The 15,412-nt window shown below is 38.2% G+C and overlaps 1 protein-coding gene across 2 annotated transcripts in view; it reads right to left on the bottom strand.

The window, feature by feature from the left end:
• Nucleotides 1-475: 475 nt before the first annotated feature.
• Nucleotides 476-15,412, bottom strand: part of ARG1 (arginase 1) — a 283,819-nt gene continuing 268,882 nt past the window's right edge. The window contains exons 3-10 of one of the 2 annotated variants that reach the window (XM_058435563.1): nt 11,877-12,036; nt 11,529-11,720; nt 5,534-5,708; nt 3,414-3,573; nt 2,096-2,190; nt 1,648-1,752; nt 1,313-1,449; nt 476-1,061 (exon numbers count right to left, since the gene is read on the bottom strand). In XM_058435563.1, coding sequence (XP_058291546.1) covers nt 895-1,061; nt 1,313-1,449; nt 1,648-1,752; nt 2,096-2,190; nt 3,414-3,573; nt 5,534-5,708; nt 11,529-11,649 — 960 coding nt within the window. In that variant the 5' untranslated portion in view covers nt 11,650-11,720; nt 11,877-12,036 and the 3' untranslated portion in view covers nt 476-894. Of the gene's footprint in view, nt 1,062-1,312; nt 1,450-1,647; nt 1,753-2,095; nt 2,191-3,413; nt 3,574-5,533; nt 5,709-8,133; nt 8,207-11,528; nt 11,721-11,876; nt 12,037-15,412 lie in introns of those variants that run through there. The other variant, XM_032159079.2, reaches the window with a different exon arrangement.

The raw sequence follows: 15,412 nt of genomic DNA, 5'->3' as shown, positions 1-15,412 counted from the left end.
AGGCCTCGTAGTGTTTTGGGGATGATGATTTCACTGTGACTTTTCAAATGTTTTGTTTTTTAAATTTTTTTTAAGAGACAGTGTCTCACCTGTTGCCAAAGCTGGAATACAGTGGTGCAATCATAGCTCATTGCAGCTTTGAACTCTTGAAATCAAGTGATCCTCCTGCCTCAGCCTCCAGAGTGACTGGGACTACAGGCATGCGCCACCACACCTAGCTAATTATTTTATTTGATTTTATTTTTTTAGAGACAGGGTCTTGCTGTGTTGCCCAGGCTGGTCTCAAGCTCCTGGCCTCAAGACATCCTCCCATCTTGGCCTCCCAAAGCAGTGGGATTATGGGCATGAGCCTGTAATTCATAAATACGTCCTGCTTAGTAGTTTTAAGCAGGACGTATTTATGAATGTGGTGGGGGAGTGTGTGTGTGTGTGTGTGTGTGTTGCATGTATTTAGAAATATGTAGACACAATATAATCTTGTTATAGAGTTTATTATTAAAAATCACATCTTTTGAATGACATGGACACATAGTACCTTTCCAGATGGGGTAGCTTTGTCTCCTGATTCCAAGAGTCCCACTCTATGTATGGGGGCTTATGTAAGTGTGCTTATTTTTAATGCCAGCAAATTTTTAATTGGAAATCAATGTACGCTTCTCTTTCTAAGAATAAGTCTTTTGCCAAGTTAGAAAATATAAGCTTTTAAATTTCAAAAAAGTTAGAATTTCCACATCTTGAATTTTACACCAAGAGGGAATTTGTTGAGTTTATACTAATTGGAAAAACATTTTTCTGAAAGAACAAATCTTTAGGAGGATAACTCTATGCTTAAGAAAATGATTAGCTTTCTAATTATGCCATTAGCTATGAGATTGATATCGGATATTTCCACATTTACTTAGGTGGGTTAAGGTAGTCAATAGGCTTGTGATTACCCTCCCGAGCAACTCCGAAACAAGCCAAGGTTATTGCTACTGCTGTGTTCACTGTTCGAGTTACTTCTTCTGGTGTCTTCCCCAGGGATGGGTTCACTTCCATTATATCTAATCCTGAGAGTAGCCCTACAACAACAAATTGTAATAATGTAATTTATAAAATAGTTGACATTTTGAAATTAGTACAGACAGACTTGAAAGATTATCCACTAACAGAAAAAGGTAGTAACCGATGGAAAACACTTTAGTTATTGCATCATGTGACTGATGGACATTCTGAAAGTGTCAGCTGGGACTTGGTTTTCAGGTCAAGGAGGTATAAATATATATTAGTCAAGTGTACACTTGCTTCTCTATTCCCTTAGATTGTTAACTACCTGTTTTGTAGATTTCTTCTGTGATGTAGAGACCTTCTCTGTATGTCAGACCTCCCACGACTGGTGTGCCAGTAGCTGGTGTGAAAGATGGGTCCAGTCCATCAACATCAAAACTCAGATGAATTGGCCTTTTCTTTCTTTTAAAAAGTGGGAAAGGATTTCAGTTTAAGGTTGATGGCTTCACATTTCATAGATAAATAATCTGTTACCTTGTTTTGTAAAAAGTAGCAACCCATTATTTCACGTAAAGACTTTATTAATAACTTACATTGGTTAATGTCAGTAGCAACCTTTTATGTTACACACACATGTGTGCACACACAAAAGAATCCTACCTTCCTAGTAGATAGCTGAGTGTTTCTTCCATCACCTTGCCAATTCCTAGTCTGTCCACTTCAGTCATTGAAAAGTATTTAATGCCTAGAGTTTTCAAAATGTAGCTATAAAAGAGAAATTAAGATAATTATAATTAATAAGGCTGACTGTGCCTGCCTGTCTCCTTTTAAGGGAAATATAAATATAGTGAAATGTATAAAACATTTAGGTTCTATGAACCTAACTCAATATAGTTTTATTTGTATTTATTTTTAACAGCAAGTCAATTGAGATTTAATTGCCTACATACATACATATGTATGTACATGATATAAATATATGTGTGTGGGTGTATGTGTGCGTGTGTGTCTTGATATTTAATTTTCTCTCATAGATTTGGTCAGTAAAGCATATCTAGCACACAAAGGGACAAAAATGAAGGCAAATCACATCAAGGAATAAGCTTACTGTTCCCCAGGGTCCACGTCTCTCAAGCCAATATACACAATATCCTTGGCAGATATGCAAGGAGTCACCCAGGAGAATCCTGGCACATCAGGAATCTAAAATTACAATGTTTTCACTTGGTTATGTATGATTCTCTTGAACAAATCTTACATTCAAAGGTAAAGACTTACTGGATTGTGTATATCTTATATTTAGAATATAAATATAGAAGAAATCATGTAAAAATAATACACAATTAAGAAGAGGATGTGTGCCTCCCCTTGATTGCTTTGACTTTGCCTTGAACCACTTGGCATTTACCTACTTTGGGTCTCCATTCCTGCTGGGCCCTTCTTTCCCAGGGCTCCTCTATAAAGAAATGATTGTGCTCCCATTACTTTGGTAGCTACCTTCTTTACTTCCCTTTCTCAGTAAGTCCTTAATCCAGAGGATGGCCTAGAGCAGCTGAGGGAAATTTGTGACCTGTCTTTTGGTTATTCACATGATAATATGACGATATCTGCTTTGTCCTCCAGGACGTTTAGTTTTTCCCATGTACTAGGTAGATACTTTGCAAGTTTATAAACCCATCCCTTGGTCATTAGTTCAAAAGACGTTATTTCTGAGCATTTAACATAGGGAGGTTTTAACCTCTTGTATCATCGTAAGGACCAAATGTTATAATTATATCAATAAAAACTGTTTTTATTGATATACTATGGCATATCAACAAAAGTTATAAGCTGTAATATTAAATCTTAATCTGACATTTTATTTTCCATCTTTTAGAAAAGAACTTTCTAGGGAGCAGGGAGATAGTTCTTTCTCTTATGATTTAGATAGGTGCTTCTCCCGGTAAATATATTAGTTCATAAACCATTGTATCTGAAATTTTAAAATTTCTTTTTTGAAAAGGCTCTATGATATAGAAGGACTACTCAGTAAGAATGCAGAACTGTGTGGCATGTAGTGGAAAGAGGAAGGAATGAGGAGACATGGTGCTAGCCCTTGCTTCACTCTAGGCTTGGCATATATCTTGGGCAAGTTGGGTAACCTCTGAACCTCCACTGACCTGTTTATAAATGATTACTCTCTGCCCCACCTACTAAAAGGATAGTTTAAGAATTAGCAGAGAAAATATATATTAAGTCAGTTTGCAAGGCAGAGATAGAGAGCCTCACCGCCTTTTATCAACCAACCCTTTGCTTATTGGCTGCAGAGAAAATGATTTGAGATTACACCAAGAATAAGATAACATGGATTTTCTCATTTCCCTTCCACCTCCTGAATGTCTACTAAAAAGTATTCTATTGCACTAGAGTACCAACCAGTCTTTTACCTTTCCTTTTAGTTCCTTCAGGAGGAAAGATACCGGTTGTCCGTGCAAATTTCCAGTTGTGGTTGTCAGCGGAGTGTTGATATCAGTGTGAGCATCCACCCAGATGACTCCGAGATCAGGGTGGACCCTGGCATGGCCAGAGATGCTTCCAATTGCCAAACTTTTGGGGAAAAAATTTTGTGTGAACATCAGGTTTGCAGTGTCACTACATACATCATATTATTCACTCACTTAAATGCTCCCACTTGGTTTTCCTTTAAGTCACAGGGTCTGATATTTCTGATAGGTTCTAAATTGGAGATGCCAATTAGTTATAACAATAGAGAAAGCATAACTTACACTTAATGCTTACTAACTAGTTATATTTGCATCAATTGCATTACTAAAAAAAAATTGTGATTTTTTTCCCAAAATCCACTTTGTAAGAAAACCACAGATTAGAGCTTAGCCAAAAAAATAAATGAGTATAAAAATGCTAGCCACACAAGAAATTCCTTAGCATGAGACACTGTTCAATTCTCAGAGTTAAATTTGGATCATTTTCTGCACACTCATCTCTCTTGGTAAATACTTAATTCTCTCAAGTGAATTATGACAAAGTCCTTCAATTTTTCTTAAAATCCAGCTCTTTTATAATTTGAGAGCATCACTCAGAAGTTCTTACATGTTGTTACTCAGAAGTTCTTCAGCCAGCGTATGGCGTGTGTTCACTCATTCTATTCAATGCATCTATTTACCCACTCAACCAGGAACAAAGTTCATCCCAAATACTTCAAGCTCCAGACATTTTGCTGGAATGGAAGGCATAAATGATATCTTGCACAGAAGTTAAAAGTTAGGATTTGTTAGGTTGGTGCAAAAGTATTGTGGTTTTGCCATTTAAAAACTGCAATTACTTTTGCACCAAGCTAATACTATACAATGCCTGTATTCTCCCATTTGTGAACGTTTAAGTATCATTCAGAGAATCATGAGCTTTTAGATTCTCGAAGTGGAAGCAATCATGCCTTAATGTTCAGGTATGGATTATTCAGTGTGACTTTTGTTTTCCCTTCAGGTTTCTTGTCTTTTGCCATGTGCCATTCTTAAAATTTCCACTTAACAAATTTCTCCACTTAAAAAAGAAAGCGAGCCTCAGTTTCCCAATTGCAGTTTTGTTACAGAGGCCTTGATAACAGTTTGGCTTTAGAAGAGGAAGCCGAGGAGGCCTGAAGTCATTGACTGCTCAAGAGCCATAGAAGTGTTTCTGCTTTTAGATCTAATCAGGCCTCTCTGGTAAAATTATCCTAGGCCTTGGGAGTAAATATTTTAAAAGGCTCATGCACAAAAATGGTCTCTGCCACATTATTTGTAATGGTGAAAATTATAATGCAACCTGAATATGTGACAATATATACATATATAGCGATGTAACCCCTTGATGAAAATCATGCAGCAATTAAAAAACTGATGCTTATGATGCTTATGCACATCCCATGAAGCAACAAGGAAATTTGCACTGTACAGTGAGAACACAACATAGACATCTGTCTCTCTCTCTCTCACACACACACACACACACACACACACACACGTTAAACAAAGTCATCACGTACAAGAAAAAAAAAGATGTCATGAAAGAAATGTGCCAGATTTTCAATTCTGGTTGAAATGGTTGCTAGAGAAGTACAATTACCACATTTTTTTTCTTGTGTGTGTGTCTGATACTTTCAAAAATGTTATGATCATTACTTTTATAATGAAAAACACATACTTTGAAATCGTTGACCTATATGAGTTGTATATATTATCGGCAATTAAGAACAAATAAGCTATGAATTGCCTCACGTACTTATTTAGAAATGTAAGCTTGTGATGAATATTTAGATGAAATCCATTCATTTTTCATACATTTTCTGCTGTACTAGGTCAAAATACAGATATTGGAAGACTTCAAATTGAGCTAAGTCTGTTTCTATAATAAAGTTAGTAACCTATAAAATTTTTTTAAAGGCAGAAAATTTGATATAAAATATAGGTCAATGCTTTTCTGTTTATATTTCTATATTTTCTCTCTTCTTATGGCCTTGGTTACACTTCCTTTGTGCCAGATTCCCATAGACACAGTTGTTCTACAAGACCTGTGGTCTCCGCCCAGCACCAGGCTGATTCTTCCGTTCTTCTTGACTTCTGCCACCTTGCCAGCCAGCTGCTCGCTTGCTTTTCCCACAGACCTTGGATTCTTCACAATTTGAAAGGGACTGTCATTAGGGATGTCAGCAAAGGGCAGGTCCCCATAATCCTTCACATCACACTCTAAAATTAAAAGTTTTGAGTTACTAAATTAAAAAGTAGGTTATAAATCAGTCTGTGTAGGATGATCTCAATTGTATAAAATAGGCATATATTCACAAGTATAAGCAAAGGAAAAACCTGAAAGGTCTGTAAATCTCGGGAAGGTAGACCCATGTCTGCTTTTGCTTGACATCATGTAACCAGTACCACACACTGGTGCGGCTGTATACCGGGCTCTCAGTGAACACTTCTTGAATCCATCCAGTTAAACTAGACACCAAAATATAGCAGTGATAATCTTCTGGTTTGGGCTTAATAGGGAATGTCATTGTCTCTGTCTCTGTCTCTCTCTGCTTATGTGCTTTTTTACCTTTCTATAGTAAGCATGCTTCATTTTGATAATAATTAAATACATATATATCGATATATATATGTATTCTCAGAAAATTTAGAAAGCACTGGTGTATTTTCATCTGGAGATACACACACATACAGACACACAAAATATCCATTGAACCTGCCTCATAGTGGTATTATCATAAATAAATAAGAATATGTGAATATGTGCTTAGCACTGAGCCTAACACTTTGGAAACTTAGGAAATAAAGCTTTTTAGTTATTCTTTTTAGTAAGGAAAAATTGCAGGTAACCCCAAATTCCTAAGGACTGGGTGTGCTCCGTAAAAGGCCTTGAATTAGGCCTGAAAAGTAGAGAGTTTCATGTAAAACTGTGATATGGCGTCAGTTTGGTGTTCTGAACTAATTGGCCATTAAATATGGTATTTGTTACATGTCTGTGTGAATCTGATTTAGTAATGCCTCCAAGAAATTTTACTTGATACAACACTTGACCAAATTATGCTTGTCAGTTAAGGGACAAGTACACTTACCCAAGCATTCTGTTCTCTACTGGGTGTCTGTATTTGTCTTTTTTTTTTTTTTTTTTTAAAGATTTACGAAGTGTAATTCTTGTTCACTAAAACTCACTCATTTTAAGTGTGCAGGTCAATGAGTGTGAAAAAATCTAGTCTTGAAACCACCACCACAATCAAGATTTAAAACACTTCCATTCTCCCTCGAATTCCATCCTGCCCCTTTAGAGGTAATTCTTGCCCCCAACCCCAGGAACTGCTGATCTGCTTTCTTGCTTTTGTCTTTCCAGAATGTTGTATCAGTGGAAACACGCAACGTGTAGTCTTTCATGTCTTATCATGCTGCTTTTGAGATCTACCATGTTCTTGCCTGTGTCTGCAGTCCATTCCCTTTTTTTTTTTTTTTTTTTTTGGAGATGAAGTCTTGAAGTCTCGCTCTGTCGCCCAGGTTGGAGTGCAGTGACGCAATCTCAGCTCACTGCAAGCTCTGCCTCAGGGTTCAAGCCATTCTCCTGCCTCAGCCTCCCAAGTAGCTGGGACTACAGGCGCATGCCACCATGCCCAGCTAATTTTTTGTATTGTTACTAGAGACGGGGTTTCACTGTGTTGCCCAGGCTGGTCTCGAACTCCTGAGCTCAGTTTGCCCACCTTGGCTTCCCAAAGTGCTAGGATTACAGGCCTCAGCCACCGTGCCCGGCCAGTCCATTCCTTTTTATTGTTGAGTAGTATCTCATTGCATGGATGTGACACTTTTGTTTAACCATCTACCAGTTGATGGGCATTTTGCTGTTTCCATTTTTTGGTTATTATAAATATTGCTGCCTCCAAACATTCAAGTACAAATCTCTTACCCAAGAGAAGTGAAAACATATGCACTCAAAGACTTGTACTTGAATGTTTGTAGTTGTACTTCTCTGCACCCAGGAGTAGAACTGCTGGGTCAAAATGTAAATATATGTTTACCTAAGAAACTGCCCACCTACATTCAAAGTGGCTATATCATTTGCATTCCCATCAGATATATGAGGGTTCTAGTTGCTCCACATCCTGACCAACACCTTATCAGAATTTTAATGTAAAGATAACAGAAAATTGAGCCCATACTTTAAAAATAGATGTAAATTTGTATTTGCATGCTTATGTATATGTATGTATATATACACACTGCACAAACACTAGGTGCTGTTGTTATTATCATTATTACTGTTTTATTTTATTTCACAAATAGGTGTCCCCTTGCTAGTAGCATACTTCCTGCTGCACCTTGCCTTCCATTTGCTGTTCCCCCGGCTCCCCTACCATCCACCCCAACCCCTATTCTTGCACACGCAATTTATCTTATACCATAGTTTGGCTGGAAAGACAAAATATCTGAGTGAGGATGTACATCCAGCAATGCTTACTGAGCATTCTCCCTGTGCCCTGCTCCTTTTGTAGGATGTGTATCTCAGGTTATAGCCAGTACCGCAATTCTGGTGTAAATATTCCAGACACACTCCAGGTTCACAGGGGCCTGCGCCTTCCTTCAGAGTGGGGAGGAAATCAGGCTGATCATTTTTCAACTTAACAATTACCTTGTTCTTTAAGTTTCTCAAGCAGACCAGCCTTTCTCAATACTGTAGGGCCTTCTTCCACCCCTCCTCGTGGCTGAACAATTAAAAAATAAAGTACTTCAGACATTATCATGACCATAAGATGCTCACAGCAGGAACCCTTTTCATTATTTAATCAGTTGAACTGTAACTATCATTTTTTGAGCTCCTACAAAGCCAGGAATTTACATCATCTCTTTTAATCTTCACAACAAGGTAGACTGAATGACTCTTATGCCAAATAGAAAGAACTAGAATCACAAAGGTTATATGGTTTTCAGACTGGCACACAGCTAATGAGTGGCAGAGCCTATGTTCATATTCAGGTCTTTGGACTCCAAAACCTACATCCCCTCTTCCCGTCAAACCATGTTATCAACATAGTGAACACATAGTTTGTGCAAAAGCAGTCTGGTAGATAAGATCCAATAATGAAAAGGCTTTTGACTTTGAGTCCCTCATAAGCTGACAGGAGATATGGGCATTTAACCCTAATTACAATACATACATAGCTGCTTCAACGATGACATAAAATGTCTTAGTAACAAAAACAGGATGCCCTTAACACTGTCGGGAACGGGGTGTGTCAGTAAAGGCTGCAAGAAATAAATGCTGTTTAAGCTGAGTCTTGCGACATGAGTAGGTAGTTAGGAAAACAAGACAGCATGATGGAGAAACTCTGCAAACCAAGGGAACAATTGGGCAAAAGCATCGAAAGAGTATGACATGAAAGAGACCTACGTGCATGTACTCACAGCAGTAAGCTAGAGCTCTTGGGGAGAAAGCAGGCAACAGAAAAATTCACCACCTGGGAGCTGAAAACTACAAAGACCAACCCAGTGATTTCAAGTTTTGGCCTGCTTAACAGTAGATGGGAAGTTCTACCCTTGCCGTTTTGACATTAGGGAAACTAACACTCTTCCTCCAAGGGGCAAGTCTTCCTCAGCCCCCTGAACAATTAGAGGTCTAAAGGCACAGTTCCTTTCTGTATCTTTCTGATTTTAATTTCCAACAGAGCTTTTAGATGCAGAAGATTATTACATGTTTTCAGATGAGACAATGTGTTAAAAGACACGTGTGTCTATCTTTAGGATTGGGGCTGTGGCATCAAAGTTAGCAAATATTTCTTCCCCATTCAAAGGAACAGAAGACTTGCCCTGGGTGCCAGGCAAATCCTTGATGTCAAATTCCTGTCCCTGGCAGCAAGGGACCCGCCCTATCCTCTGCCTGACACATGTTGCTTCTTTCCTTCCTTTTTGCTTGACACATCTCCCTCTCCCCAATCAAGTAAACATAATTTCTCCTTCTTTCAACCCCAATAGGGTGCTGCTTGGTTCATGTTTTGCCTTTAGTTTTGTGTCTGTTTTTGTCTTTTTCTCATTGTTTGATTTCGGTCCAGCTTGTTTTACATTTGGGGCACTATATTTTGTAGTGTAGAGCTGATGTATAGTAGATACTCAATCCTCAGTTTGATAAAACTCCTTGGCTTTTTTACCCTTCTCCCTTTCAGACTTCAGAACAAAGCTCATAGACCCCTTAGTTGACACTATATTTGCTATAACACAGCCATTAAATTTTCTAGAATTCTTTTTTATTTGTTTTATTCAAATGGCTTCTCATGATTGGGCTTTCCTCTTGCTTGCTCTATCTGCCCACTTTGGAAATTGCTTTGTCAGCTCCGCCGAATTTCTAAGCTGGGCCCAATCCCTAAATGGCCACAAGTATAAGGTCGCCTTTGGAGTTGAATAGTCTGAAGAGACATCAATGCAAATCAAGGACATAGGCATTGGAATCAGATTATCTTGTCTGGAATTATGCAGTCAAGGCTGTGTGACGTTGAGCACATTACCAAACCTCTCTGAGCCTTTTTTTAACCCAACTGTAAGGTAAAAATAATACCTACCTTATTGTTTGTTCGCTGCCTTGCAAGCCTTTCAAGGAGGTGAGACAGGGATGAAGCCCTTTCTCAGACTCAACATTTTAGTCATCTGCCCTCTAATCCTTTCCTTTTGCCTATTTGTCAAGCTTGTACCTCCTTTAGGTGAGGACAAATACTTATATGTTGGCCATTTTATCCTCTCTACTCTATGACTTAGTGTAAAAAATCTCTCTCTCTTAGTCCTTACAATCATGAGACAATGAACTCCATTCTCATGACCAGGTTTTAATGGGAGGATGGTGGTAGAAGGAGGAGACTTGCTTCCCTTTTGTCAGTTTTGTAAATTATATATTTATTACAACCTGTTCAAGAGTGGGTGAAAACAGTGTGGATTTTAAAAGGAACACTTCTGTGTCAGCAAAATGTCCCTGTGTTTGGGAGAGACTTTTGGAGGATTTCCAGGGGAAGCAAAGTAGTATTTACTGACAGTCCAAATGCAGTTTGGGCCACTAACCTCTGGCCTCTCTCAATTTGTTTTGCAGTAAAAAGTCAGAGTACACAGCAAGGGTTCCAAATTAAGAGGAAGCAAAACGCTTCCCAGATCCTGAGAAACCTGGAGAAAATCAGCTTTAGTAGTTTCAACTCACACGTTGTCTTGTTTGATTTTGTTCTTTGTTTTTTATCCACTTTAAGCACAGATGCATGTTGAAGTCTATGGTGTTCTGTCATCACATTCTCTTTACTAGAATAAGTGTGCCCAGGCAGAAAAAAAAGGGTATTCAAATGTTGCTGGCATGTGTGGATTCCCAGCTGGTGGCTCTAAGGAAGTCTGGGAGTTTCAGAAATCCATTAAAATCCTTTTAGAGTTGCCAACCTGCAGTAGGATTTTCTTTCTTTTTTTGTTCTTTTTTCCCCATCCAAGTGAGGCACATAAAGGATTCTACCTAGTCCATGAATGAACAGTTTCATAGAATCATTAAAACTCTAACATAACATGAATTATTCACCAAGTTGCATGAAACAATAATATTTAGGTTATCCAAATTATAAGAAGTCTGAAGGTTACCACCAAACTATTAAATTTTTCTAGGCATTAATTACATAACTAAACAAATGTATTTCTTAAAATTCTCTCTTCCTCTACATACACACAGTAACATCAAAAACAACAAGAGCAACTAAACCTAAATGAGTAGCTACAATGCAGAAAGAGTCCATTTCAATTCAAAGAAAAATATTTTCTCCTTAAAAATATGAGAAAACATTCTGTAGGTTCAAATGAATTTAGCTTTGGCTGAGATCAGGAGCCACAAGAGTAAGTGGGTATGTGACTATAATTATACAATGTTGGAAAATGGTGAGAGGACTTTAAAATATGCATTTCCAGGCCAGATTGTATCAGAAAACTGAACTAACTAGACAATAACACCTTACAAATTTTGAAGTCCAAAATTTTCAACTAAATTCCAGGAATTCAAAGAAAGACTTTTTTCCTTACCTGTCCCTTTGAGAAAGGAGCTCCAATAATCCCTATGGTTCTGGACTTGGCGCTCATGCTCTGACACTTCTCTTTGCTGCACTTGAGCTCTCCAGTCAATCCTCAGTGACAGAGGGCACATCTTTTTTTTTCCATTTATACTTGGGTTGAATAAACAATCTTTATTCTAATGAGGACAGCTAGCTCCACCCACTAAACCAAAGAATGACAGTCAACAGTCTTGCAATTTTTCATACATGGAGTAACTATAATTCCTCTGAGTCTAGGTCTCTAATTAAGTGACAATTATTCATGTTCTTACTTCACACCCTTTTAAAAAGCCAGCCAGAAGACATTAACCTGACTTACACAATTGACAAGTTTCACAACTACAGAAGAAGTCCTATTGTTCCGGCTCAGTGAACTCAGGGCAAGGCACTTTCCTCCTCCAGATCTCTGAAGACCTCCTTGTAGAAGAAGGGCCAGGTTTGGCAAGATCGTCTGTCACATCCCTTCCAGCCCTAACATCCTGAGTTGAGATTTCACACATGAGGGTAAATGGTTAATCCATGAGACACATTTCATAAACCTATAGGGTATAATATAATAAAGAGTATATAACTTCCTTTTTTGATTATTACTTTAAAAAATTAGTTACTTGATTGGTAACCCAGAGAGGTTAATCACTTTTGAAATATGGTGTACAGGAAAATAATTGTAGAATCATTTCATAATCAAAGTATAGAAATAAAAATGGCTAACATTGAGTTTTTACCAAGTGTCAGATGCTGTTCTGTTTCAAAATACCATATTTAATATTTATACCAATTTTATGTGAAGTCTTATCATTGGTGCCATTAAACTGATGAAGAAACTGAAGCTCAGAGATGTTGCCAACATAGGTTGTAGAAGAAAAGCTGGGATTCAGTCTCTGGCATTCTGAATCCACTTAACCATTGAGCTTATAGTCTAAATGCTGGGGAGGTGTCAACCTCTATGCCCTTGAGCTGCCATTTGTCACCATACAAAAGTATGAATTTAAAATAAAGGCACCTTAAAGATCCTTCCAACTTTAAAATTATGTAATTGTAATTTAAAAGGAAAATTCACTTAGTAGAAACTAATTTCTTTTTCCTATTGGTGGGAAAGAACATTTTGGAATTTCAATTCCACGAGGTCAGAGAATTTTGTCTGCTGTATCCCCAGGGCCTAGAAGAGTGCTGGTATACAATAGGCACTCAATAAATATTTATTGAATGGATAAATGAGGAAACCAAAGTCTCATGGGTCCATTTCGATAGGACTGTTTTCCAAATAGGTTTCCTACCTTTTTCTTTTTTTTTGAGATAGAGTCTGGCTCTGTCGCCCAGGCTGGAGTGCAGTGGCGCGATCTCGGCTCACTGCAAGCTCCGCCTCCCGGGTTCACGCCATTCCCCTGCCTCAGCCTCTCCGAGTAGCTGGGACTACAGGCGCCCGCCACCACGCCCGGCTAATTTTTTTTGTATTTTTAGTAGAGACGGGGTTTCACCGTGGTCTCGATCTCCTGACCTCGTGATCCGCCCACCTCGGCCTCCCAAAGTGCTGGGATTACAAGCGTGAGCCACCGGGCCCAGCCCCCTACCTTTTTCTTGTGCGTTTGCTTGTATATCCTAAATATTTACTTGTGGTATTCCTCATATTGCCTAGATATTAACCTCTTATAGCATTGACATTACAAATAACTTTTCCCAATCTGTCAGAAATCTGATAACGTTTTATATGTTATCACTCAAAATCCTCAATTTTAAAATAGACACTTGTATAATTTCCCCCAATGCTTTGTGCTTTGGAAGTCTTATTAAAGTCCTGCCACCCCCCCAAATTGTAGGTATGTAGTTTTACATTTTCTTCTATTTGCCTTAGAGCTTATCTTTCTCACTTAGTTCTTTAATCCATCTTTGTATGTTGTGTAAATTTTCAACTCGTTTTTCCTGTATCATTCATGCATCAGTTTCCTCGACAACACCCATTAAATAGTCATTCATTTTGCAATTGATTGGAATGCTGTCTGTCACTAAACTCTTTCTTCTGTTCCATTGACTTATTTACCTATGGCTGCACCAGGTCCATCTGGTTTTATCAATACGGCTTTGCGGTACATCTTATCATTGTTTAGGCAAGAGTAACCGTTTTGCTCTTCTTTTTCAAAACTGATTTATCTTTTATGGGTCTCTATTCTCCTATAGTTGGAATAACTTAATTCCTTAAAAATATTCACTAGAATTTTTACTAGATTTATAAATCAATCCATAGAGATTTGCTAATTTTCAAATTTCATTGCTAGAATTTTTTCTTTGAAAAATTCACATCCTGAAAGTTCTTCGTATGCCAAGCTGAGATTGCCTTCCTGTCATTTGAACCATTGGTCACCACCCTTTAATCCAAGTAAAGCACATTATCTCTTGGCTGTCATGTCTTTCTTGGATTTCTGTTGTTTAGGCTGAATATTCCCAAATACCTCACTAATTTCTTGTGTTACATAGTTGCCACTTTCTTTCAGGTCACCAACTTGGTCGCTGTCTTCAAAACATCTCGCTTCCCTCTGCCTTTCCTAAATAGGGCATCCAGAACAGAATGCACATATCCAAATACAGGTGGAGTTATCTGGTCCATCAGACACAAATTTGATAACACTTGACTTTTCCAAGTCACTGATAAAAATGTTGAATAAGGCAGCACTTGTACAAACACTCTGTGACATTCCACTGGAAACCTTAACCCAGATTGGCATAGCCCCATTAATTAATCATCAGTCGAGGTACAACTGATTACTAATTTCCAACTCAACCACTCCATCCTGTTCACAAGGACATCATAAGGAAATTTATCAGGTGTCTCAGTAAAATCTCACCACACTTTACTACCTTTTCTTCTGCCAATCTGACTTCCCTGTCAAAGTTGATGAGCTGACCTTGACAGGTCCAGTTCTTGGTGAACTCATGCTGACTGGTGAACTTGGTGAACTCAAGCAGTGATTGCTGCTTCCTTTTTATTATTAACACAAGCTATTTTTTCAATCTCCAAAGCTGTCATCTCAAGACTTCTAGAGGAAGAAGATAGGGAGTGTCTTACCTATATCACTCTATCAAAGATCCACTTTTTTCAGCTCAATTCTTTCATTTATCTTAGGGTTATGTATATTGAGGTTTTAAAAGCCCTTTTAACACTGCAGATCTCTTAACCAAATGTTGAAATAAAAATCCTATCTGGCATTTTCCTGGGAATGAGACCACATCTTATTTGACCCTTATCCAAAGCTACTGGAATGAGATCTGACACATAATAGGCCCTTGTATTAGCTTCCTATGGCTGCTGTTACAAAGTACTTGTACCGCAAAGTGGGTGCTTTAAAAAAAAATTAAAATAAAATAAAATTTTTTTATCCATAGTTTAGAGGATAGAAGTCTGAAATCCAGGTGTCGGCAGAGACATGCTCCCTCTGAGACCTGCAGGGAATCCTTCGTGCCTCTTCCTAGCTTCTGGAGGTTTTCTGGCAATCTTTGGCATTTCTTGGCTCATTAGATGCATCACTCCAATCCTCCATCTTCACTTGGCACGCTCCCTGTGTCTCTGTGTTTTCACATGGCTGTCTTCTTATAGGGACATCAGTCATATTGGGTTAAGCCCCCCCTCCCCCCTGCCCAAGTATGGCATCATATTAACTAGTTACATCTGCTATGGTCCTGTGTCCAAATACAGCCACGTTCTGAGGTACTGAAGGTTAGGACATCAACATATCTTTTGGAGGGATGTAATTCAACCCCTAGCAGCCCAAATTAATATTATTGAAATGATAAAGAAAGTATGAATTAAAAAGTTACATAATGAGGCCGGGCGCGGTGGCTCATGCCTGTAATCCCAGCACT

The sequence above is a fragment of the Hylobates moloch genome, unplaced genomic scaffold (genome assembly GCF_009828535.3).
Source record: "Hylobates moloch isolate HMO894 unplaced genomic scaffold, HMol_V3 SCAFFOLD_2, whole genome shotgun sequence".
NCBI classification, from domain to species: Eukaryota; Metazoa; Chordata; class Mammalia; order Primates; family Hylobatidae; genus Hylobates; species Hylobates moloch.
This window is presented reverse-complemented; position numbering and strand designations above follow the sequence as displayed.